At 42.8% G+C, this 27,339-nt stretch overlaps 1 protein-coding gene across 3 annotated transcripts in view; it reads right to left on the bottom strand.

Moving 5' to 3' along the window:
• Window positions 1-5,987: 5,987 nt before the first annotated feature.
• LOC147693049 (uncharacterized) overlaps window positions 5,988-27,339 on the bottom strand; it is a 34,044-nt gene continuing 12,692 nt past the window's right edge. Inside the window, exons 2-4 of one of the 3 annotated variants that reach the window (XM_086939297.1) lie at window positions 26,935-27,024; window positions 22,520-22,664; window positions 5,988-7,244 (exon numbers count right to left, since the gene is read on the bottom strand). In XM_086939297.1, the coding sequence (XP_086795423.1) occupies window positions 6,022-7,215 (1,194 nt within the window). In that variant the 5' untranslated portion in view covers window positions 7,216-7,244; window positions 22,520-22,664; window positions 26,935-27,024 and the 3' untranslated portion in view covers window positions 5,988-6,021. The remainder of the gene's footprint in view (window positions 7,245-22,519; window positions 22,665-26,934; window positions 27,025-27,339) is intronic. The other 2 variants (XM_086939296.1, XM_086939298.1) reach the window with 2 other exon arrangements.

Below are 27,339 nucleotides of genomic sequence, written 5' to 3'. Positions count from 1 at the left end.
CAGGAGGCCTACCATCTCCTGCGTAATTATGTATAAGGGTCAATCCTTCGATCATCCCAGTCTGACATGACACAGCAAAGTATATCCCTAGGGGGTACAGCTTTGTGTGTGTGTGTGTATATATATATATATATATATATATATATATACATATATATATATATATATATATATCTTGCTGAGATAGAAGAGGAGAAAAGGACTTCCATGCCGACACACTGGCTCGAAACGCTACGGCTCCTGCACACAGACACTCCAGCTCGCTGTGGTCCGACATCCCTTGCGGGGTATTCATCTCGAGACCAAGACGGGGTCCCACAGCCTCTCACTTCAGGTAATGCGATTGACTTTATCGTAGAGGGATTCTTGGCTTTTACACCTAGATTCACGCTACGTAAATCTAGTTAGGGTTGCATCCTAGGAGTACACATTCTACTGTCATGTATTTAATATACTTGCCTGTATTCTTTGTTTTAGCACAATGGTAGAAATCTACCATCCTTTTACTCTGTTAGTGCTTATAATCATTTATATCTGTTACTGTCAAATGGTTGTTTCAGCACACCTATTTTATACTAGAATGACGCTGGTTTAATAAATGCTTACTGAAAAAGGTCCCCACCGTTTATTCTGTGTATCTCTCGGAGACGAAGTGAGCACGAGTGACTGAGCGAAAAGTACACAGTTTCCTCGATCCCTGATGGGACAGGGTGGACACCAACCCTAAAGTGTATGTTGTCTAAACATGTAGATCCTATATAGGTTTGTAGGAACTACACGACAACGGTTACCTTTCCTCTCATCTAGAAACAATATAATTTTAAACCGACTTGAAGCCTGAGAATGATTTCATGATTGCAACACTGTTATATTACATGACCATGCCTCAGGACACAATAAATTGAAATAGTAAAACAGGGTTAACTTTGGAACATAATCCCCACAAATCACTAAACATTTGAACAAATGGTTATAATCTACTGCGGATGCACCCCTCCAAGAGGCATTTCAAAATTATTTAACTTGGAACTGCCATTTGCAACTTAGTTGGACCCTCACCTGATGAAACAGGCCAGTTCTAAGAATCAGTCGCATTTTAACAGAAGTTGTGGGCTGCAGTGAGGAATCAGGAAGGACCCAGTTAGTACAAACAGGGGCTGTTCTCTGGATTAGTCGGGTTACAGGAAATTAGTATAAGACACCTACCACAAGTACCTTCCCTGATGAGCCTTTATGCATGTTCTAGCTGGCACACACAACATCATAAGCATTACCAAGACATCAGACACGCAAGAGTAAGATCCAAACTTCAGCTGTGCCACACTAAGAGTGTACTAACCATAAGCAACTCTCTCTGACACTGCACCACAATGCACATTCCAGCCCAAAGTGCTTGGCCACATTTTCATTCACCAAACTATGAGCCACAACTTGCATATTTCTGTTGCGTCATAATCGTCAAGGAGGTGCAGCCTGAGACTTGAGAAATAGCGTGCAAAGGGCAACACTGGGCGGATTATCCAACTGATATTTCCCATAAAGCCATATATGGTGGAATATTGGTGGGTGGGAACTAGCAGTTTAGAACCATGGGCTTAAGAATTTCACTTCTAATTGAGAAATTCTCAAAAATGTTTTACTTTGTTGTAATGAGGCTATTTTTTAAAAAAATATTTTTATTGACAATTTTTTCCATTATATACACAAACTCCACCCTCCCACCCCCCATGAACAATGATATACAAAAAGACTTATTACATTCATAAATCTGTGGTTAATAAATTAAAGTTCATTAGGACATATGCGGAGACAGCAGTTAAATCATGATAAATAGATAGTAATACGAGATAGTATATATATGACAGCCTATGTATGTCTCTGAATCCACTGCAGCAGCGGTGCCCAGATCTGCATACCCTTTCTTCTTTTATTAGATCCTTTATTTTTATAGATTGCGACCTCAAGGCTGCAGGTCGCAAGTAGCCAAGCCCTCCATTGTTGGAAGGTAGGTGGATTGGGATCGAGCCAAGACGAAGCAATACAGAGTCGGAGGATTGCCATACCCACAAAGATCAACCCCTGCATGTTTTCCTGCCGCTCGCAGTTTGCTACCCCCAACATAATTTCCTCGATTGAGACGTCCACTCTTATTTGGCACAATTCAGACAAGAATTCGGATATATCTTTGATCAGAATACTAAGCGTGTTACATGTTGCAAACATATGTATAATATCAGCCCCAGATAATGCACAACGTGGACACGTAGTACCCTTCCCTGTCGCCCATTTTGCAATTTTCTCAGGTGTATAATATAGGCAAAGAATGTTTTATAGCATTGGGCTTGTAGTTTTATTGACATTAGCGATGTTTGGGATAATTCATATGCGCGACGGGGAATAGTAGACTGTACTCCCAACTTGATCTGCCAAAAAGAATACTGTTTATTCATATCATCTAGAAAGACTGAATTCAGGGACTCATATATATCCCCAATCTTAGATGTGTTGTTTTTACAGAGATTATCAATCAGTTGATTATTCTTGAAATTGCACCGCCCGCCAATTTTCTTTGTTAAAAAATCTCTAACCTGTAGGTACTTAAAAAAATCCCTGTGGCTAATATTATATTCTACATGTAGATCTTCAAACATCTTAAAGCCCTCTGATGCGTAAAAACAGCCCAACTGTACCACTCCAGCCGCGACCCATCTGTTAATACAGCTATCCAGAAAAATTTCTGGTAAATCATTATTAAGACTCATTGGAGTGTAGTATGAGTATCGCCCAAACCCCAAGAGTCTACGTTACATTGCTCCACACTTTGTACACCCCCGCAATAATTTTGAACTTAACTTTCTTAAAATAGCTATCATTTACATGCCGCCAGAAGCAGCCAGTACATAATTCTCCTAGTATTATTTCTTGCGGGGTCGGGATGGGTAACCTGGTTTGATCATGAGAGATCATTTTGACACAGTATTTTAGGACGGTGGCCCAATAATAAAGTTTAAAATTAGGCAGAGATAATCCTCCTCTCTCCTTTGGTAGCATTAGCCATTTAAGTGCCCGTCTGGGTTTCTTATATCCCCAGATAAAGCTAGAAAACATAGAATCTATAGTTTTGAAAATATGGGGAGGAAAATCAAGACAAATAATTCGAAAGAAATATAAAAAATGGGGCAAAAAATCATCTTGATCACATTACAGGGACCACCAATAGTGAGATGTAAATTATTCAGTCGGATCAGTTCTTTCTTAGTACGTGATATCAGAGGGGTTATGTTGTTCACAATGATATTTTCAATGTTCGCATTTATTTTAACACCTAAATATACGGCCTCCTTGGTCACTCTTGGGTCTCTCATCGTAATTTTGTTATTAATAACAATCTCGGTTTTATTGGAGTTCAATTTATAGCCCGAGATTAACCCAAACCGATACGCCTCTTCTTCTTTCACAGGCATAGCTAGATTGGGATCCCTAGTAACAAGTGCGATATCATCGGCGTATGCTAAGATTTTAGTATTATGATTGCGTATTTGAATCGGGGGTATTGATGCAAGGCTCTCCAGCCATCGGATGAATGGATCAATATATATTGCGAAAAGAAGAGGGGAGCAAGGGCACCCCAACCTTGTCCCTCTCGAAATTGAAAAATTCTCTGATAGAAGCCCATTTACCAATACCCTGGATCTTGGTTTATTGTAGAGCCTTTGGGTAGCCTTGATGAATCTGTTGGTGATTCCACAATGAGACATTGCAACCCATAAGAATCTCCAGGAGACCCTATCAAACGCCTTCTCTGCGTCCAGCAGGATAAGCGCCATAGGGTCTCCTGTTGACTCCGTATAATCAAATAGAGAGATTACCCGTTGTATATGGTCAGTTGTTGACCTTCCTGGTATAAACCCATGCTGGTAATATGATACTACTTTATTTATTTTTGGTGCAAGCCTAGTTGCTAAAAGTTTAGAGTAAATTTTGGAATCACCATTGATCAATGTAATAGGACGGTAAGATCTTAAGTCGAGAGGGTTTTTATTTTTTTTTCAGGAACACCACAATCTTAGCCTCTGACCATGAGGCCGGTGGGCTCTCCCCCTGAAATATCTGAATAAAGAGTTCTGCCATTATTCTTTTTAATTGGTCAGAAAATTTCTTATAAAATTCTGTAGGGATCCCGTCCAATCCTGCCTCCTTTCCACTAGCTAGCGAATTTAAAGAATGGAGAATCTCGACCCAAGTAGGTAAATCATCCAGTATATCCTGGTCTTCTTTTTCAAATCTAGACCCTGGGATTGTATTTAGATATAAATCAGGGTCCCCCAACCCCACAGTAGGTTCTGTGTATAGATCTTGATAAAATCTCTGGAACGATGCCCTTACTTCAGATGGTTCCGATGTTAAACCTAATCTTCGATCTTGAATTTCTTTTATAGTGCCTGTTGATATCTGCTCTCTTATACATACTGCCAATTGATGTCCAACCTGTTCACTTAGCTCATATACTTTCTCTTTCTGTAATGATGCTTTGATGATGGCTTTTTCCACGAATATTTCTGATATAAGATTCCTAGCTACGAGTACATGAGTCAAAACATTATCTATCGCCTGGCCCTGTTGTGTTGCTATAATCAAGTCCTTCTCAATTTTACTTACATTTTCTTGTAATGCTGCCATATGGAGTTTACCTTCCCTATTTGATCTGATTGAAAATTGCAGTGTCTCGCTCCTTATGCCGGCCTTCAGGGCGTCCCACACTATTGCAATAGGCGCACAACCAAAATTATCCTCGATAAATCCCAGGATCCACCCCCTCATGTGTTGACAATAGTTTTCATTCTTCAATAATGCCCTCTCAAATGTCCAGTTCGTAAATGGACGGCTAGTCTGGGTGCATAATAAGCTCAACATTAGTGGATTATGGTCCAACAGTACCCGTGGAAATTTTTCTATCGAGCACAAAGATTTCAACGAGTTTGTCATAAACATATAATCTAACCGTGCATGTCGGGAATGAGGATATGAATAAAAGGTGAATACGGGATCTCCATTATGATTAGGTTTCCACCCATCTATTAGACCATGTATAATGAACAAATCTTTTAGTGCTTGGAAAACTCATGGTTTCCTACCATGATATTTGTAATCAGGACCAATTGTCCAATCCCTTGGCAGATGTAATTTGAGATCCCTGCAGATGATGATGGGTAGGGGCCAGTGTGTTAACTCGTTGGATATATCAATCAGCATCTCTGGTTCATCTGAAACGCTCCCATAGATGGTGCAAAGTGTCAGCTTGTTTAGCCCACTATTATACAGGCATTCAGCAATTGCCCATCTACCAAATTTATCAGACAACACTCTATTGAATTGGAGCCCCCCCCCCTTTTGCTAAAATCGCCACCCCCTTAGTTCGTACGCCCTGTGTTGAAGCAATAATAAGTTTATACCCTAGTGTACTTACAAGGTAATGAGGCTATTTTCGAAGTTGATTGCTGATGCTCTAACATTGTTTTGCCTCAGCATACAGTATGTATGGAAATTACAAGCAGCATTGCAAGCTGGCTAATGACATCCAACTGTGTTTAACTCAGGCCTACCTTCTCTGACTGGCACCCTTCCTTAGAAGCATCAGTATACAGAGAATATGGTGCATTCAGGCCTTGTGTGTTTATCAACTTGCCAATTTTGAACCCTTGAAAACAATTCTGGACGCCCGCTGTAAAGTGGCTAAGCTGCAAGCATGTGTATAGCACCACAAATGAGTAATAGGCCAGGCAGATCACGTTCATCCTTTTCCTATCGAACAGACTCACAGGGTTACATCTGAAACCTGCAATAACGTCTTGAAAGTTAGCCATGTCGCTTTAGGAGTAAACTTAACATTGTGCTTGAAGCCACCTGAAAGGCCAATCCGTTTGAAGTCGGTAGCAAACACTGGGTGATAAGATTCAGACAAAACATACTGGCACAGGACTACAGTCTTAGTTTTGTGCACAATGTACAACTTTATTTGCATCAGCTCTGCATTTTGGGTCGAAAAAGCAGACTTTTGTTGCTTGGAAATGCCCCTAGCGCACGAGCCACAGAGGGAATTAAAGGATTTCCCAGTCCAATGTCTCTTCTCTCTCCTTTCCAATGATTGTTAATCACTTCTGCCAAAGCCAGGCCACTCAATGCTGCCCCCTCCACACAGGGGCTAACCAACCAGTCTCCACAGATTCCAACATTGTGGCTTGCTTGGAAAGCACACTCTTCGCCTTGAAGCACATTCAGTGGGTTTGCAGCACCCCACAACTGTACTTTAGTGAAACATGGCTTTGCGGACTTTATATTTACACCAGTAACGTCCCCAAAACCACAAAGTAGCAAGTGGATAACCTCTTTCTCTTTGGTAGGAGGAATAAATTCCTGGGGAACTTTATGAATCGCACCAAAGTTCTTGGTACTGATTACTGTCCAGCATTCTGTTGGACTTTCAGATTTGTACTTGGCAGTGTTATTCCCTACCCATGATATATCTGGGTGATCCACAAATGCTCCTTCAAAACTAAGACGCAGTTTATTGGGGAACGCAACAAGCAGGACCCAAAGAGAGCAAAGCTGCATAACCTTAGATCTAGGGTCTAGTTCTGGCCCGAATTTAACCTTCAGAAGTTTATGAATTTCTGGCACACCTGCACTTGCCATTAGCCTGTCTGCACATTTGCCATTGTGGGCAATAACCAAATAATCAAACCATCCATGATCATCCACCTTCCACTTTTTGATGGCAGGGTCCCAGTGAACGTTGTTTACCCATTGATTTCCCCTGAATTGAACAAGGCTGGCAAGGCATTCAGGGACAGTCTGGATGCCTCGAGTGCCAATGAACGCTTGAAACCCTTTCACTTCTTCTGGCTTACGCCCCGGTTTCAGTGAGACAATGGGTCCGGGCCATACTTGCACTGCTTTCTTAGAATGCAAAAAAGACACAATCTTGCAAAACCTTGGATCACTCACAGTGAAGAACTGCACTGCATGATCAAAGAATTGAAGTGTGCCATCAATGCTTATGTATCTGCTGCTGCATCTGCCACCAGGCGCCCGCTTCCCAGTATCAAACACCACAGCGTTGGTCACTCCTAGCTGGCCCAGTCTTGCTGCACAGACCAGGCCTGAAATTCCACCACCGATGAGAGCAACCGATGGGCTGGGGGCACTGCTCGCCATTGCTCACCGCAGACACAAATGCATGAACTCTATGGAACAAAGACAACAAATTAATTTTAGAAATCCAAAAAAAGCTATAAAGCAAGTGTATCAACAAGGAGAAGTATGTAAATGTATGATAAAATGGCAGAACGTTACTATACTACTTTGTAGCAGTCCTGTTAAAATGCTGTCCTAGAGAAGATGTGACATATAAGCCTACAGACAAAGACGAAAGTGCAGCTCTTAATTTTGCCGCCGAACATCAACTGCAGAAGATAAACGGCCGGTGTTCTATTTCACTATTCTGCCGAGATTGGTATATATTCCATGCATTTTGTTTTTTAAATAATGTGCAAATTCTTTCCTCACAGGAGTTTTTTTTATGTTAAGTACATTGGTATACTACATACCCGACATCTGCATGGTCATGAAGTACTTATGCAATCTTGGCGACCTTTACGGTTTTGGGATTCTTGCTGACAGGATCGTTTGGTTGTGTGTTGTAATGTTTTAGTGACGAGTCATACTGCATAGAAGCCGGCAAGGTTTGAGTACCGTATTTTCCGGCATATAAGACGACTTTTTAACCCCTTAAAATGTTCTGGAAAGTCGGGGGTCGTCTTATACGCCGGGTGCAAAATTTTACGGTATGTTTTCATGCCATTACCATTTCCCGCCCACGATTCGGACCCAGCCAGGGGCTCTAATCTGCCGTCCGTGCCCAGTGTCGGAGCTCCCCCTCCCCTCGCACCGCGGGGGCTGTGGGGGATATTGGTACGTCACTAGCACAGGCGTCAATCATGCACTAAAAAGGTTTATGCGATTTTATATAGCGCGGACTTTACCCGAAGGTGTCAGAGCGCTGAACAGTATTGACGGAGTTCAATTCTGCACTCACATTTTTCTAGTGCATAACAAAGATTAACTTCACAGGTATCATTCAATTTTAGGACAGCAAAGATTTCCTGGTTTAACAGTTCTCAGTTAACAAAAGAACAAATTACAAAAGCAAACGTTAAGTTACATGGATCAAAAGTGACAATAGTGAGCATCCAAAATACATGAGGTGGCAATCAGTACATTCTTGGAGAAAAAAGTGATAAGTGTGCAGGTTACAAAAGCGAGCGTACAAAGTACGAGCCAAAATAAAATAAATTCTCAAAATGGCTATGCAGGACTGCGTTGGACTGCACTGGAAGTGGGGGTAGTCTTATACGGCGAGTATAGCACAAAACCTACATTTTATCAAGCAAAGTAGGGGGGTCGTCTTATACGCCGGGTCGTCTTATACACCGGAAAATACGGTAGAATAGCCTGCTCTTTATGGATTGATACTGTTGTGCTACTACTAGGCAAGTTTCTTTTCACAGAACAATGGCTCCGGTACTTATGTTCACCGTGCTCCTATCACTTGTCAGTGTGACGCTCCATTTAACTCTGCTCGGGTCTAGTTATACCCAACTATCACTTGCTTTAACAATGCGCTCTGTAAATTTAATTTGCGGATCATATGAAAATCGACAGGGTGCAATAGAAGCTTGTTATTGGTAGGCTAAATCTACTTCCAATAGTAACAAATCAGATCAATTGATAGTCCACTCCAGATCCTAATTCAAAACGTGTGAGTATAGCCTTTGTTCCTGCTCATCACTGAGGTTGGCATCCCTCAAAAAAAATGTCTTTTTAAAATAATGCTCACCGACAGTAACTTTGTGGCATGCTTCACCACCGCGTCCTCGCCCGGAATTAAATACATCTGGATTCACATCAATCTCTGTTAAAGAGGGAGCTCTTTGAAAATGTATTTCACGGGGGGGCTATAAGGTTAATCGGTCAAAACTACCTAAAGGAATGTCCAAAGTCAAGTATTTTATTTCCAGTGTCCTTTGGTAAAGATAAAAACAAATATTAGACATGAGTGGCATATTTAGCTCTCTGGTCTCTCTACCTGGGGTCTACAAGTTTCAACCAGTTACTTAAATGCCACTGGGACCAGAACAAGATCCTTTTTAGTTTCAAAAGTGTTTTATTGAAAATTTTAACAGGCATATAGTAAGACATCTCTACGAGAAAAGTAAGCTTGGAGCATACATTGCGGGCGGGACAGACAAGCATGTCTTCCCTTGTGCATCAGAATAAGCAATGAAGATATGCCCAATAAGTGATTTGACATCATGCGTGGAAGGGCAAAAGAGTGACAGGAGAAAAACAACACGAACCAAAAACCCCCTCCCCCTCCCCACGAAATCCCCCTTCCCTCTACCCCGACCAGTGTGCCCATGAAAGTCAGTGTCATCCACATTATGTCGCGGAAGTGCGACAAGACGAAGAGTAAAGTCACCGGGAACAAGATCCTTTTTATGTTCTTTAATGAAACACTCTTCCTGATATTACTAGTAACGTAGCATGCATTTATTCCCTCATGCAACTCATAACAAGCATTTGCAATGCAATCGGTCTTGCATTTGTGGAAGTTTGAGCTCTTGGCTTTGAAAATGACAATGTGTTTTACTTTTGTTTTTAAGTATGTAGTGGAGTGATGATATCTGCATAGCGTTATTGCCATTTGTATGACGGCGCTGCACTGGACAACTAGAAAATGGAAAATAGGTTATGAGTCTTTTTGCGGGAAAATCTTTGTTGGGTTTTGTTGGACTTGGCCCTTTTCCCTGAAATTTTTCGCTTTTCGCTCCCCTATCAGGATGTCCCCCCATCGTAATAAAGTTGTATAGGCCCTTTGTGGTTGAGATGCCCTGTGGAATATTAAAATCAATGCTAGGTGCAGGTTCTCCCTACTTCCAACATGGCTGCCACTGACCCCTGCTACTGCAGCGTGGTCTTGTTAGACGCACTCTAGTAGCCAGGAGCTGGCTGGGACCCCTAAACATTGTTGCGACACCAGCCTACCTTCCCTGCCCATAGCTAGAGTGAAGAAGCTCCTGGAACCTTCCGGAATAGGGGAGTGGTCACCAACTGCCATCTTAGAGAGTGGGCACCTGACCTGGGACTATAAAAGAAAAAGGAGGGAAACTTTCCAGTAAGTTGGGGCATCACTGACCTGGGGGACCCTACGCAGGAGACTTAGGCGGTAGGGCCTAGTCAGGAACCTATACCACTGGGGATGACAGGGTTTAGGCGCTGCCCACCAAGCTGTGTGTGGAACACTGAACTAGCCCACCACTGATCTGGCCCGGCGGGAGGGGAACCCAGGGACCACCTGAAGTGACCTGGTGAGGAAAGCCTTCAACTCAACCCCCCCCCCCCCCCTCCTCAAGAAACCAAGAATCTGTTCTCTACAAAGGGCGAAGGAACCATCTAGCTCCAAGAAGACCATCTAACTGCCCACAGGACTGTTGGGGGATCAACCAGGTATTGGCGCTGTGTCATCCCCTGCGCTCCCTGTCTCCATCTGGGACCCCTTTGCTGTTTCGCCACTGTCGTATGGCCGTTCCTGCCTTGACTGAAATTGAACTGACCTATCTGCCCAGCGCCCTCCTACTGTGCCCGCCTGAGAAGCGCTGAAATTTCAGAGACCATTGATGCCCTAGAGCGCTATGGCTGAACGCTAGCTCCTGAACTGCCTAATTTGTTTGTAGCGCTAGTGGGCCATCAGGCGCTGTGTGCTCCCGTGCAGCGCTGCTTGGGAGCATCTCTGTGTGACCCGGAGCTCTACCTCGTCCCCGCGCAGCCTCAGGGAAGCGCTAGCAGGCCAACTCACCGCCGCAGCCCTCGCCGTGCTGACGCGGCCCTGCCGCGCACCAAGGGCAGTCAGACCCCGTAGCAGCCTTGGCGCTTCCCCAGTGAGCCTGTCGTTTCCAACTGCAGCCCCTCGGCAGCCCCCTGAGCCAAGAGAGGGCTGCCGCAAAATCTCGTCAGGCCGTGGTAGGCCTCGCTGGGGTGAAGCCTGCATCACCCCCGTCACGTGGTGAGGGGGGACGCCGGCGCGTCACTGGCCACGCCCCCACCTTGCCCGCTCTGCGGATTGGTCCGCGACTTCACGCCCCTAGCCGACCGCGCTGCTATTGGCGGCCGGCTCCACATCCTCCAGGGGCCGCGATCCGAAGGAAAGAGTCAGCGGAGCTAGCCTGGGGCCGGAGGGAGGCACGAGAAGAGCGCCAGAGCCGCGCGGGCCTCCCCTGACTGGCCCACACGCCCCCTCCTCTGGATCTGCGCAAGGGCTCAAGAAGAGCCGAAGAACACCAGGTTATTCCCCCAGGGAGGAGGGCGGAAGAATCGGAGGACAAGCGGGCCCCTAGGAGTAAAAAGGGGGGCCCGTGTCCGCCCCTCCCCCGGGGAAGACTGTGGCCGGGCCCCGTTGGCCCCACAAGTACTGTAACTGGGCCAAGGCCCCAAAAGGCACCATGAGGGGACCTCAATTAAGGAAAGTTAACCCCTGTCTGGGGGGTAGTTAGTTAAAGTCTGCTTTCATGAAAAGCCCATTGTTCTTACCTCTACCCACCAGAAGAGTTACGCTTATTTACGTATCGTTTTTAGCCTAGTGAAGAGAATGAAAAGTTAAGGCCTGCTCACTCTGATTACCGGGATTGCACCTCCTTGCCTAAGGAAATGCTCATGTTACTTTGATGCATGGTTTATTAGTGCCTATAGAGATACCTAGTGCTGAGTAATGAAATGTTTTACTCCTATCCTGCTAAAAGGGTTATTTCTAATGAAATGTTTTACTCCTATCCTGCTGAAAGGTTTACCTTTGCCTAAGGAAATGCTGACTAAATGCTTTGCTAACTGAAATGTTACTCAAATGTCAATATAAGGAATTCCTTGCAGGTGCTAACTAGGAGCAAGGCTGAAGCCAGGCCTATAGTTATTTACTATTTAATATTTATTTATTTATATATTTATGGCTGAGTGATGAAAAATATGCTCTTTTAAGGAAATAAAAATTTAGTTAATGCTACCTTGATTACTGGTTTACCCCGAATGAACTATCAACCGTGACCTTATTCTTGATAAAAGTACATTGTTTAATCAATCTCACTGGTGTGGTCTCAGTCTTTGCGTGCATTTATTGTTTCAGTGGATGTGTGTGCTGTGTAGTCACTTAACACCTAAGCTTTCGGGTGCCTACCCGCTCGAGCCAGGCTACCCCCGGGGAACTGGTGACCCCATTTCCTACAGATTTAAAAGGACGCGAGGATGCATTTTGTACTTAAATATTGCTACAAATAACTGTGGGTGACATATGGGTAATGGGGAAACTGGCCACTTTCGCCAACCTACAGGCCAGGTATCAACTGGCGCACACCGAGACCTTCAGATCAGCCATGCTGTTTCAGCTGCCATGCTTAAGGAGCTACCCCTGCCAGAGTCCTCCTCACTCGAGGACAGATGGTCTATGCCCACAAAAGCTATATATGCCTTACTTCTAAAAAACTGTTAAACAATCGGCCGGATCCTATGCAACGCTTGTGACAGAGTTGGGAGTCGGACCTGTGGAGCATAGACGATTATGACTGGCGTGACGTATTGGCTTCTCCTAGAGAAGTGGCTATCCCTAGGATTCTGTGTTTAATTCAACTGAAAATCCTCCACAGAGTGTACTTTGATGTAAAGCTTCTGTTCAAGCTGGGTAGGAGGCCCGATTCCTTATGCTTACGAAAGTGCAACCAGACAGGCACCTTCTTCCATATCCTATGGGACTGTCCAGTGGTAGGGCAATACTGGGGGAAGGTTACAAAACAGATGGAGGGCTTGTGGCAAAATCTTGAAGGCCTCCCCCGGTTGTACCTCCTCAATGTGTGGGAGACAACTGATCTCTCGCAGATCGAGCAAACATGGGCCTCAATGGGATGGGCCATCGCAAAAAGCGATATTGCACAGAAATGGGGAGTGGAGATGGTCCCAGGTCTGTGTGATTGGGCTATTGATATGGATAGGGCAATGATTCCCGAAAAGAAAGTGTTTAAGCAAAGAGGATGCCCCAAGAAATGGGACTATAAGAGGGAAAGTGGAACAAATATAGGGGTGATCTAGGTCTGTCCCCTTCAGTTGAACTGCAACTTGAAAAACGCTTATTGCTGGATGAGCCTGTAAGTGACGCTGCAACCATGCCCTAACACAAGTAGTTGCCGACCTGCCTGTAAGTAGCCACTTGATTTATGTGCTGCCTGTGCGCCTCTGTCCCTTAGTAATTGACGCCTACTGAACAGGCAAGACACTTTCATCCTGGTCAATCTTTGGGAAGAATGTGGTGCTCATCAATTTATCTATGTATTCGCAGTATGTGTCATTGGATTGTGGACCCGACAATTGTTTTATCATTGCCTTGTACTTTTTCCTTTCTTTTCTAATAAAAATTGTTTTAAAAAAAAAAAATATTGCTACAAATGTCAGATTTTTATTGCCCATAGTTTTGCATAATTCTTCCTAAATTTTGCATTATTTTTGTAAAAGGAAAAACACAAATTTCACACACTCCTGCAATTGAATCCACTAGCTTGGAAACTAGTTAGTTATGTGGGTCAGAAACCTGTCCAAGATTAGTGCTGCCATCTATGCTGTGGCATTCCTGTGCAGGTCTGTATACCTTCAGATATTTACAGGCAGTGCATCACCCCTACCCCTATCAGAAAACCCATCTCGCTATACACTAATTTAGGATGTCGAACAATAAATCTTACACAAATAAACTTGTCCTTAAATGTTGAAGAGCCGTGGAAAGGTGCTTAGGGAAATCAGACCTCCCCATTGACTTCACAACATGCTCGATTTAGGATTAGCACATAATCCTATTCCATTCTTTCTTGAATAGTCAGACTTCTTCATGCAAGGACTATTTCAGGGACTACCAACAACAACAATACCCTTCACCCTAGGCTCACCCATTGTGGCCATTTCTGGTGATTGTGCACTGACTGCATGCTTTCTCTGAGACAAAAGAGACAGGATTGGGCCCGAGAACTCACATGTCCAATTACCCCTCGAATTGAAATCTGCAATGACAAAGCCACCAACCTGTGCCAAACCTGCTGCTTTACTGCCAAGTAACGTAGTTAAACAATACCTCACTTAAAGCCCAAAAATGCTCTCCAACATTTACTGAAAAACACCTTTATAGCCTCTTTGCTTAAGAACCCCATTGCTCATTTTGAAGACTAGGTCATGTACATTGCACCGTATAGCATTTGGGGTGTAGATAATATAATCAAGTCAGGACTGACTGCGCTACTTGAATTCACACACACTATATGATATTATGCAACCGACTGACAGTCCTAACTTCCATAATATGATCTGAGAACGGGGTTACAGACAGTCTCTGTGGCGTAATTGGTTAGTGCTTTCGGCTGTAACTGGAAAATTTGGTTGTTCAAGCCTGCACAGGTACCTTAGGTTCAGATAGAAACGTATTTCAAAGTTACATTGAAGACAACTCCTCCCTCCTCTTACAGAAGAGAGGAATACAAAAGTAAACATTATTGCAATAGGAAGAATTCTGGTCATTTATTGTGATTATGTACAAAATATTGAGGTGGGGTGACAGCTCCTGGTTGCATTATGAAGCATATGAAGACAGCATGAGCAGTAACCCCCAAACGGCTAATTCTATGTAAAATCTCTAATTGTGTGTTTGACAGCTGGTCTACTGTGTGCAGTTCGTCTGCCACACCAGAGCATGGGCTTTCAGGACATTACATACCGGGTGTAGCATAGCGACATCCAGAGGCCATGTATGCAATTAACACAGCTAATGCCCGATGATAAAGTGCATAAAATTAGAAGAAAAAAAATAGGGAGAAATAAAGCTGGTTATTGCTACGACAATGAATGGAGGAGGAAATGGAAATTAGGTGGCTGGATTGATTTGCCACAGAATGGGGAAGCAGGATAGACTATCGGCGTGAACTAGTATACTGTGAGGCTGCTGGGCAAATCGCGTAATCTCTCTGTGACTAAAAAGAAAGTAATGTTACCTTGTGTGATGGCAAGTGGCCCCTCGTGTCACCGCTGCTCTTACAAAGCAGGGGTTGGCTGGCATGGGATGCCATGGCTCTGAGGTGGGGCCAGAAAGGACGACCAGCTCCACAGCTTTCTTAAACAAGGATGAAATACACAGCGCAACCCCACGGCATGCGGCAGGTCTTTCCATGTCACTGGCGCAGGGGCGGCAGGGTCTGTGGTATAATAAACAAAGTTGTCGACCTCGGGGCAACAGCTTGAGCCTCAGCGTAGGCTCCATTAAAAACAAGCATTGGAAATCAGGAGCCAGTAAACAATCCAGGAGCACACCTATGTCACAGGAACAAAGATGGCGTCTGGTTGTTCACATAGGCTGTCCTAAAAGTGGACAAGGAGGTAACCAAAAAGCCAGATTTCCAATCACGCACCATAGTTTACCATAAACAATGACGTGAGCCAATGGGAAACAGGGGCGGGCTTCAAGACCCTTCTGAATCCGTATTGATTGCAAAAAGGCCTCGCCTGGAAAGAGCAGCGCATGCGCGCTGCTAACACTAGGCGAGACCTAAAAACGAATTTGGGATGTCTCGATGGGTATCTGTACGCACTGAGCAAATGATTAAGAAGAAATTCTTGACTGCCATAATTGTCTAGGATTCACTGCACAACTGTTTTAGAGCATTTACTTCTTGAAACACCATGCACATTATACGTTCCAAAACACTCTCACTCGGTGGCTCTAGGATGTCATAAACTTAATTGCTGTGGATGTATGTGTGCTCATGCATGCTTGACATATGCACGTGTTGTGTGGTGTGTTGTCTCGAACAATTTTGTGGTGTGCATGTAGGTTTTTAACATTGGTGCGAGTTACTCAGGAAGATTCAATGCTAAGCAAAGGACGCGGTCGACGGTAAGAGTTTAAAAAATGAGAGCTATTATTGGATTCAATGGCTGTTGTTACTGCTGGCCATTCAGCTATTTGTAGTGCTATCCCCTGCATAGTAGAAACCAGGGCTCTCTCACTGCCCCTTACATGGTCATCGCGTCTTCTGCCTCACGTGATGCAACGTCATTCACGTGATGCCAGTCCATCAGAGCGCACGTTTTAATTCACCTGGTGTCATCGATATGTACCGGCAACTCCCTACCCACACAAAATTCTGTCTCATTTGCACTACTGCCATGCTACATTCTAGTATGCAGGGCATTGCTGCACGAATGGCTGGTGGTAACTTCTGAATGCAATAATAGCTATAATCATAGGGCAACATCATAGAAAATGTTATTCTCTCCTTAAATGGAAGCACCATGGAAAGGTAAATCGAAACCAAAACAAGAAATTTGGATATACTTTCTTTAGGAGGCACACAAGGTCTGACCGGTATATAAAATCTTTAAACATTAAACATGTGACTGAAATGCTAGCAGCAACAGTTGCAAGCTACTGAACCTATATTCTTCCGTCGTTAAGATTTCTTACATACTGCTTTGTCGTTACAAGGGTAGCACATATCTGACCCCTCATTGATAGCTAACTGGCCAAAAAAGATAAGCTATACCAATAAAAAGATTTTTTTTTTAATGAGTTAGTACCTGGTTACATGTCCCAATCAGCAATTCCCAATGGGTTTCTGATATTTTGACTATCATCAGTGAGCCGCACCCGAAGCCTTAGGCACTTAAAACATGGGGATGTACATATCATTGCTTGTACCTCCTATAATTCAAAGCTATATTTTAAGTTACATCCAATTCATGTTCAGTGGGTCAAGTAGTACTGGTCTAACAGATAGGTAATAATAAAAAAAAATAATAAGAAAGACCTTGTGTATACCAAGCATGTCAGGCCCGTTCTAGACGGCTATTGGACTATCGGGGGCTACTGGTCCCCAACAGTGGGGGTTCAGGTTGTTTGCCACTGGTTTCATGGTGCTCATCCTACTGTGGCTCTGCAAACTGGACCAAGTACAACAATTTCCGCACCTGACTTAGGGTAGTGAGGGCGAGCTTCATATGCTCCTCAAGGAGGCAGTGTGGGGGGCAGGAATGCCAAACTCAACAAGAACTGGCAGATGCAATAAAGTAATGTTCAGCCCAGAGCCTTTTCTTTCGATACAGTACTTTTTAATCCTATAGCAAAATGAAATACCATATAGTGCAATACATACAACAACAGGTTTGCAGACTCCAGTGTTCCATCAATGAGGCACTATCAGCCTTTTCCATTCCAGTAATCACCTTTCTACCTACTCTGGCCAAGACTCCCGCCATCACTGTCCCTACCCATGCATGTTACGCATGCTTATGCTGAGATGCAGTTCTCATTGTTTTTAATATGCAACCGGGTACAATAGTTTATCGTCCCTTAGCATTAATCCAACAGTCTTAAAGTGAAGGTGGCAGGCCGTGCCTTTGCATCTTGCAGCCCAGGTAGCAGGCGGTGCCCGCGGTTACCTGCATGACGCATTCAGCAGCCCATGCAACTGCCCCATCCACCGTTGCAGCACAGTCTTCTTGCTGCATAGCAATGGCTTCTCCGTGCACCATGGCAAGAAGCATTCGGGGGGGGGGTGGTGGGGGGCAGGTATTCACATCAGAGCTCAGAGCAGCATTCTTCTCAGATGGCTGGGGGAAGGGGACGTCAGACTGTTGCGACCTCCAGGCCGAATCATCTCACAGCAATGGTGTTAGGCAGCCTCTATGCAGATTAGGTTCTCCGCTAAACGGTGATGCTGTCTCTTTGCTCCTCGTCATTGGCTGCACCAATTGATGATCACATAGCCGCGGTCGACTGCTGGGTCACAAGAATCAGGCACAAATTGGTAGTACAATTTACGTGGTAACTAGCACAGAAGGTGGGAGGGACCTTTCATGACACAGGTCTCTCTTAACACACTCTCTTTGGGTAGTTCGCTTCCTTTGGACATCCTCTCGCTAAGAACACATACGCCTCTCGTTTTTAACAGTCTCTCCTCCTGCAGGGCCAGCCATACTCCTTCCCTCTCAGACGGCAGGCACGCTTCAAGCAGACTGTCAACTCCTCCAAATGACAGTGGTTATTTAGGTGATGCACCCTCACCTCTGGAAATATCAGAGCAGATCTTCTAAAACACTCCTATTGGTGCCTTTTAGTCTAAAGTTCAAGCCTGTAGACTCCATTTCTACTTCTGAATGGTAACAGGATGAAGAGGGGAACAGATGGCAGCCTGAAGAAAACGTCAGCTCTTAGAGGAAAAAAACAATAGGAAAAAAACTCAAAGTTTACATGCAGATCAGGAACAGAACTGGAATCAGGGAAGCAGAAGCAGGAAAAAAACTGGAAACCTTCTCAAACACGCAACGAGTTGAGAATGCAGCTGTGATGCTCCAAGCACACTGACCAGCTGTCTTTTAAAATCTCAGATAGAATTGGCCTGGGACTGGAAGCAGAGGAAGAACAGGAATGACTATCTCCCCATAAATTATTGGGAATATATAAACAAAAACAGACAAACTAAGTAAACTTTCCAAGGATATATCTGGCCTGGCACATAACTAAACTAAAGGGAATACATATGGATTCGAAACAGTCTGAACTAAACTATACCATTGTCTAACCAAAACCAAAAATATGTCCGCTAAGATCTGGCTCTGCATTCTGCACAGACACCCTGGACTGAGAACCAGGAGCACCACCAATATGTCTCACGGTAAGACAAACCAGCCAAATCCGGGTGGACCTAAAAATGGCAACACACTTGCCAGGCATTGCCCCAATGCATTCAAGCTGTGAAGCCCACTCAATTCTCACCCGAGATACAGAACATCTTCTTCAATTATAACAGACCATATGGAAGAACTCAACCCTTAGAAACAAGACTAGAGTTAACTACAGCCTTCATTTTGTAAGTAGAAACAACTCTCTTGTAACAACCAGGTTATAAACAGGAAAACTGGGGATCAGGCAGGCACCAGCCCTGGGTACGCAGTAGCTCTTAAAGTACTCCGTGGAGCTCTTTCTTGGTCAAGGTAAACTTGGGAATACAGCAAAGTACGTGGTTTTGATCTAACTTATACATTTCCAGATGGGGGATGTGAATCTACTCTTTAAAACTTCAGAACACGCTTGATGTGCTGGTCTTTCAAGTGTACTTCTCAGGCTGCTCTCCAGATGCAGCCGTTGTCAAAAGTTATGCTTTTAGCAGCCGATGGCACCAGGAGCTATTCTCAGCCTTTCCAAACAGTCATCAGGTACAGGAAAAAAGGGTAGTCCTGGCCTAAAAAACGTCCTTATCTTGAACAACATAAACTACAGTCCCCTTCATGCCTAAAGCCATCCAAATGGCACTGCCCAGAAAGAACTAATTAGCAGCCCCTTTTTAAGAAATTCTTCATTGAATTTCTAAAGGTGGCTCTGGCTCCATCCTCCTCACTTAAATGTCTAGGTCTCCACTCCCCCAATCATAGGAATGGACACAATAGATTAACAAGGTCATGGAAAGCTATTTTCATCCTCCATCATGAACGAAAATGGATCCCACCGATATCAGTTCAATAACTAATGCATAGTGTCATACTACCACACATGTACGACGTGCAAACTAAAATGTACATGCACACGACATACACGTGGATATCAGCGCAGGGATCGGAGTTTCTCATAACAGTGGAACTTTACACAGGTGGGGGGCAGAAGGCCACACTCGTACAGTTACATATAAAAATGTCTGGAGACAATAAAGATTGGCAAAACATGGTAAACTGTTACCAATGTTTTATGTACTAAACCAGGGACAGTAATCCATTGTGTACTACGAGGGCACACTTGACGCGCCCCTCCAGTTCACAGGACAGATCCTGGATCTCACTACACCCATACTAGATTAGAATGATGCCAGGACCAAAATAAACCTCAGAACACCAGTTTCACATGCAGTCGGGAACTCAGTAGGGGAACACACTAATTCATCATGGAGAGTATATTCCCTTCCAAACAGGCTATCACTTTCAACTAAATGGGATGAGCAAGATATGAATGCAGGACCTTCACAGGTCTATATTGGCGGGAACGTTTTGGCAGCTTCATCAACAACTTATTCCATGGAGGCCTTTCATAAGCAGGAATTTAACAAAATGCTAGGGAAATGAGAATTTAAGTAATAACGAGAACATAAAGTTTTGATATGAATTAATGCAAAGTCAACTGTTAATGAGTAAAACAGAGGGTTACAATGAAATGTTTTAGCAAAAACTGTGAGAAACGATTGTATCACAGTCTTCCTTTTCCTCTTCCTGGTTTCCAAAAAACTTGACAAGAACTAATTTCCAGATGCGTTTCTGACATTTAGAGCATCATCAGAAAGGTGTAGCTGGAGTCCTTATGCACCTAAAGTAGATTTGGAGGATCATCTAGACGGTCAGTTGTTATGTTTTAGGCAAAATCGTATGCAGAAGATATGGAAAAGTATCCAGACGGTCAGTTATTGTGTTTTAGGTATTCACCTTCATTTCTCTTCGTATTAGATGACCAACAATTTATTCACATACTAGGCGTTGTAAAATGTGATGGCCTTCACATTCCTAAGCCTGCAAAAGCACACAGATACGATGTATTCTTGATGTCGTATATACACAGAAATAAGTAGGTGTATGTATGCATTGTGACATTATACGTCCCATATCAAGAAACCAATGTATGTTATTGTCACTAGAGATTCCCAAGGATAAACGATCCTCATTAATAGGGCAGAAAATAACTTCTCAATTGCTCCTAAAATTAGATTGGCAAACGAAAACAGATTTTACTAAAATAATCAACTCAACAAACGTGGAGCCATAGGAGGTAGAAAAGCGATGCATAAGACATCAGCAATTTGCTGATGTGTGTATTCCTATTGCAACATATATCATTAAAAAAAAGTATTTCCAGAATTATTTCCAGGAATCCAACAACAGTGTGTCACTCAGTGCAGATAAATGAAATCAGTAGGCTGCTTCTACCGGGGCTTGGGCTACATGATTTGAAGCAGTGGCAATTGTGTCCAGTGGTGCTGAACTGAAAGCAAGATGGAAGATAACTGGTAAGCAAAAGAGTGCAAAAGCTGAGGCGTCCGCTCATTTGAATTAATTCTCCCTAGCTTAAGATTAAGAAATGTGTTTTTCCCATTAAGTTCAGTTCTTATCAAAACCTATGATTTGACCTATTTGCAATAAGAATCATCTAGAGAAGCAAATTGTGCATTTCTTAACATGGCAAAAAAAAAAATGAGGAAAGCTCAGAAATGGCCTTGAAAGGAAAAATAGGGAAAAACAAGAAAAAAATGCCACACACGGCGGCTCACAATTTGTATTTGAATTACAGTTCAAATAATGGAAGAGGAATGGAGCCCCCAATTTAATAGCATCTTACAGTGGTTTCCGTAAGTTGGTGGGGATTGCATAACACCTGTACCAACTGCCATGCCGGAAAGATTTTGCAACCATGGCTGCTATGCCACATTTGTATGATGTGTGCCGGAGCTTTCTGCAAGGCGTTGAGGAAGTCTCAGGGCTAAAAAAACATAATATCAATGCAAATCAGCAGCTTACTTTAGATCATGACCATATGGCCTATACACTGTTTCAAAACACACTGCCAAAATAGCTTTTTTCTGTTCCTCTACTTTTACAAGTATTTGATATTTGGACAGTTGGAGTCTCTTGCAAACGTAGTGGGTCCTACAAGTGTAGACTATGACTTGTGCAAATCCTACAACACAGTATTTGCATATACTGCAATTTTGCCCTATAGTTTAGCTATTAAGGAAACGATCCAACCATGCTCATGCTGGCATTGTCATTACAAAAACATAACATTTAAAAATGATAAGTTTAAGAGGGTTTTGCATCTAGCCTTAGTGTGATCAGTAATGATCTAGTCAGCATATATGTTGTCCCGGTCTATTACTGGCAAAATTATGTATCTGTAGTATGAGTTTTTTAGGTTGTGATCTGTTGTGGCCTAGATAGTTTCAATATTTAAAACCTAATAATTACCAGCCTCAGGGAAACTATATTCTAAGAGATTTGAAAACCAAACACAAGCTTTTATTTTTTTTTTCAAACAAACCTAAAATATGTAGGATCTGAAAGAAAAAACGGTGTTATACAAAGACATAGGGTCAGCTTAATAGTTGGGATAATTGTAGGATCCCAAATACAATCTTGCAATATGGTTCACATTAAAAAGGAGATTTGTCAATCTGAGTTAGTCCCAGCAGAAGATATTCAAATCCAACTTTTCAAGTCTGAATGTGCGTTAGCAATGCCTTACTATCTAATATCTCAGACCAAATGACAGATAAGACTCCTCAAACTAAGAAAATTCCAAAAGGGAGATATGCTTGGGCTGCATTAGATGAAGAATTATTTGTACAATACATACATGTGCAGAGGAGCCGAAGGCAGCCCTTACAACATACTGGAGAGTTCTACGTCCAACTGGAGCAGTCCTCTACATGTCACTTCCTTAATATTTTCATATTTAGGAAGGCCAGTCGTACACCATATACATGGATCTTCAGGCTGTTCTGAAGAAGAAAAAAAACGCAAATCAATCCTTCACACAAATAAAATCTTTCCCAATTAGCAAATGTTTTCATATATTCAGTGGGTTTGTTTAGAACAAAAACAACTTTGATAGCTCAATAGTGCATCACACGCGTTAGGAAGTGTTTTATGGAAAATCTTCCACAAACTTCATCATCAATGACATAGCAGTAAATTAAAAAGTGAAGAGGGCTGTGGAAAAATGTTCCTGGGGGAAACGCAGAGAAAGCCACTGCTTTCATCTTGGGCAATGACCTTCGTATTATCACTCTTTCAGTGGTGGAAAGCACATTCGTGTAATGGCATCGTTCCACAGTTGCCACAAAGTCAATACAATGGCAGAGCCAGCAAAGGACATAACTTTCCTCCAAGCAATGCCAACAGTGTCACAGACTAGATTCACCCATAACCAGCAGGACCTTGGCTGCAGTGCCCCCACATTTATCTCTTGAGTGCTCTATAGTCCCATTCTATCGGATTCTAATCTGTCAAACAGGTTTTCCAATCTACTTATTTAAACTGGCTGACAGTGATGTCTCTTTACCCCCCCCCCCCCCCCCCCAATGCTTACACTTGATGCTCAAAATGTTCTTCACGTGACAATAGTGAAGACACAGATTGATGGCAAATGTTTCCTTCATCCTACTTCATCATATACCTGCAGCTTATGTATTGGAGGTATATGTAGTCTCACAATTTTGTACTAAGCATCGTTTGGGGCAGACTGTACACGTTCTACTAATATCCATGCTTTCCTTTTTCCTTGGCATGCAGGAACATACTGCTTCTACAGACCCTAAGTGCGTGGGAGTTTAAAGAATCTCAGATGCAAACACCTCAGACTAGCTACTTTAATGGAATTAAACCATTACTTGGTGAAAAAAGGCAGGTATCTTTTACTGCTACGGCATGATGGGAAGGTAAGAAGACTAGAAAGGGCCACAACCTATACTTTTAAGTGCCTAGAACTGTTCAGGTTCTCCTTTCTTCTTTTAGCTTAAGAATATAACACCAAGTATTGCTTCGCAATTTTGAACCAGAATTAAAACACTTCAGACACTGGTCTGCATCCATCAACTTGCCAACAACCCACTAACTTAGAATCTCACATTCATCTTACACACCATGGACCAAGGACCCTGCTGGGCCCGAACCCCTCCAGATATTATCTATGTCTAAAAAACTGTCAGAATATCCACAACGCCATAACCGAAAAAGGAAGGCATAGTGTCAAGATCCTGAGACAAAGGCGGCCATTCCTGTTTAAAGGTGCTGGAGTGCTCTTGCACCCGAGGTTCGGGATTTTGTATCCAGCATCCAATCATTTCCTTTTGGTCTGGTTCTCCACTCCTCAGAGCACTCACCTACCAGCATAGATCAGAAGTGGTTTAGAGTGCAATTAACCATTCCAGCCTACAAATGTGGTTCTGCACCTGTGGCTCCGGATTTAGGGACAGTAAATGACCAGGTTCTGGCTGCATCATCTGTCAATCTTATCAGCAGCAGCAGGCATACATTTAGTTTTGGGAAAGAATTTGAGACAACGGTGCTCCTGGAAAGTGTCAGTTTACTGACTTGCACCTTGGCTCATGCACATATGTAACCCTAACGTACCAATTTGGGTGTAAATCCAACTCAAGAATTCTAGATAACATGGATAAAAACACAGTCATAGTATAAGCACAAGGAAGGCGCAGTAATGCAGCGCATTAATGCAGACATTATTCCATCTCTCTCACATTTGTTCCAGTCAAATGCAGACCTAAGAATAATGACAATATACATGATTCGGAGCATCACGTAGACCCATATGCATGAACCAGGTTCTTCCCAAATATGCCACCATGCACCTGTACACACTTTTATCCATGCATGCATGTGCCGGCTGCCAACAAAACAGATGAGTTACAAACAAGGGGGTTATACCCAAAAGCCACTGGGACCTGGGTGAATGTATAGTACAGGAAAAAGGGGTCCCAGAACATATAGGTACAAGAGAGAATATAAATCTACTTTTTTGAGAAAAATAGGCATTAATACAAAATTGAGATCACCACAATTTGTAAACACATAATAATGTAGAACAATAAAAGCGAAATTTAGCGCAATAAGTGGCTCAAAAGGGAAATGAGGTGGGGAGGGGAGTGGTGTTGGAAAAAGTGCAGGGTATTTAGCATAGTGGTCAAGGGACCTTACCAAACAATGAAATTGATCTGATTCGCAAAAAACATACAACATTTAATTCAAAAGATAAATCATGTGAATCATCCTTCCAGTAGTTTACAGTCAAACATAAGTCGGGAGGGAAGCTGATACATGGATTGTTGGTCAAATGGAAGAACTGTCGACGTTTCGACCCACGTGAAATGTAGGCAAGTGTGAGTGCCTTACTGGGGGGGGTCTTCATCAGGACGGAGGTGGGGCGGAATACCTAAAAATGAGTTCAAACGGAATATACATGAGAAAGACCCGAAGGATCTAATGTAGCTAGCCACGAAATTTCATCAAAAAAAGGTGGTAGACAAGGGAACAGAGTAATTATATACCTCCTTGTTTCTTGGTAAATAATTGCTCTGTTCCTTGTCTACCACCTTTTTTTGAAGACCCCCCACTAAGGCACCCACACTTGCCTACATTTCCGGTGGTTCGAAACGTCGACAATGCTTCCATGTGACCAACAGTCCATGTATCAGCTTCCCTCTCGATTTATCATTGACTGTAAACTACTGGAAAATAACTAACCACAAGGGCAACCCTAGAACAAGAACCAGGGATAAACACCATTATACTCCAAACAGTGGTTATTGAGCAATCTAATCGAAACGGGAAACAAACCCACCCACAAAGTAAAATTAAAGGAAAGAAAGGAAAAAACCTGCGAGAGTCACAATGTCACAAAAAACCTTACATAAATCAGTGCTCAAAAAATATTTAATATAATCAGATTAAAACAAGGGCGCTCAAACAATTACACTCACAGTTATTACATTCAAAAGAAACATATAAAGTCAAAAAACAATGGCAGAGAATAATTAACAAATCCAAATATACACAATAGACAAATAATGTGATCTCTGATTTATGCCATGTACAATGCGTCAATGGCGTTTCAACCCAGAATTTGTTGAAGGGTCATCGTCAGGACAAATTAGCTTCAGGAGCGAAAACGCCGACTTGGTATACTTTCTTGACGGTCTTTCTACACGTAATGGATGGGTATCGGTCCGACGATAGAGTATAGCACCAGTTGGCTGGCGTTTTTGTTGCTATACTAGATCGTCAGAGCGAGACCCATCAATTTATGAAATTATCTGAATTCTCTGCTCTTTGGGGATCGTCCACATAATCTTTTGACGATCGGGTTGGACACACATTTTTTAGCAAGCTCTTATCTAGACGGTTTGCCAAAATTGGTGGCAATTCTACATTCTGCCAGGTTCCGTATTGGAATATAATTGGTACAACAGTTGAAGATTTTCTCTACATGTAGAAAGACCGTCAAGAAATATTATTCTCTGCCACTGTTTTTTGACTTTGTATGTTTATGTCTTTTGAATGTAATAACTGTGAGTGTAATTGTTTGAGCGCCCTTGTTTTCATCTGATTATATTAACTATTTTTGGAGCACTGATTTATGTAAGGTTTTTTTGTGACATTGTGACACTCATAGGTTTTTCTCCCTTTATTTCCTTTAATTTTACTTTGTGGGTTCGTTTGTTTCCCGTTTCGATTAGATTGTAAACTACTGGAAGCATGATTCACATGATTTATCTTTGGAATTAAAATGTTTATGTTTTTGCGAATCAGATACATTTTATTGTTTAGTAAGGTCCCTTGACCACTATCATGTCACTTTCCTAAATACCCTGCACTTTTTCCAACACCACTCCCCTCCCGACCTCATTTCCCTTTTGGGGCACTTATTGTGCTAAATTTCGCTTTTATTGTTCTAAATTATTATGTGTTTACACATTGTGATTAAACAACAATGATGTTCTCAATTTTGTATTAATGCCTATTTTTCTCAAAAATGTATATTTAGATTCTAACAAAACAGATGAGGCTGTATGCTTCGAGGCCACACCAGCACCAGATAACAATTACTTGAGTGAGCATCACAGCTTCCAAAGTTAAGTAATATCACCCTCTTCTTCAGCCCCCATTCATCGAGTGCCACAGTTCGAATCAGCTACTACATTAGTATTCCATAGAGGAAGTAGTGCATCTCTTTAAGCACTTACTGAGCAGTACCTGTTGTCTGAAGTTATGGGCTTCACAAGAACTTTATAGCAATGGTTTGAAGATTACTGGCTCTTTGCAAAGATCGGAGTACCAGAGGGTCTAGAAGAAAAAGAACAATGGGTTTGTGGTGTGTGCAGCCAGACAACAAATACCCTTACAACTGACTTATAGAGAAGAAGTAATCAATGACACCCTCATGGATGGTCAAAGATACCCATCAGTCACCATTCGGAACCGCCCTTCATCATTTGGGTTTCTTCCAATACCATCTACCAGGGTTTGTTGTTCTCAAAAAGAAGGAGACCAAGGTGTTAATAGATCTCTTCAGTTGAGAAAACAGGTAGTGTGGTATACCACTTCTCAAGATTAGTAAGTGGTACAGTATAGGATGACTGATGGAGTGCAGTGCAAAAA

Source organism: Lissotriton vulgaris, chromosome 9, assembly GCF_964263255.1.
Source record: "Lissotriton vulgaris chromosome 9, aLisVul1.2, whole genome shotgun sequence".
Taxonomy (NCBI): domain Eukaryota; kingdom Metazoa; phylum Chordata; class Amphibia; order Caudata; family Salamandridae; genus Lissotriton; species Lissotriton vulgaris.
This window is presented reverse-complemented; position numbering and strand designations above follow the sequence as displayed.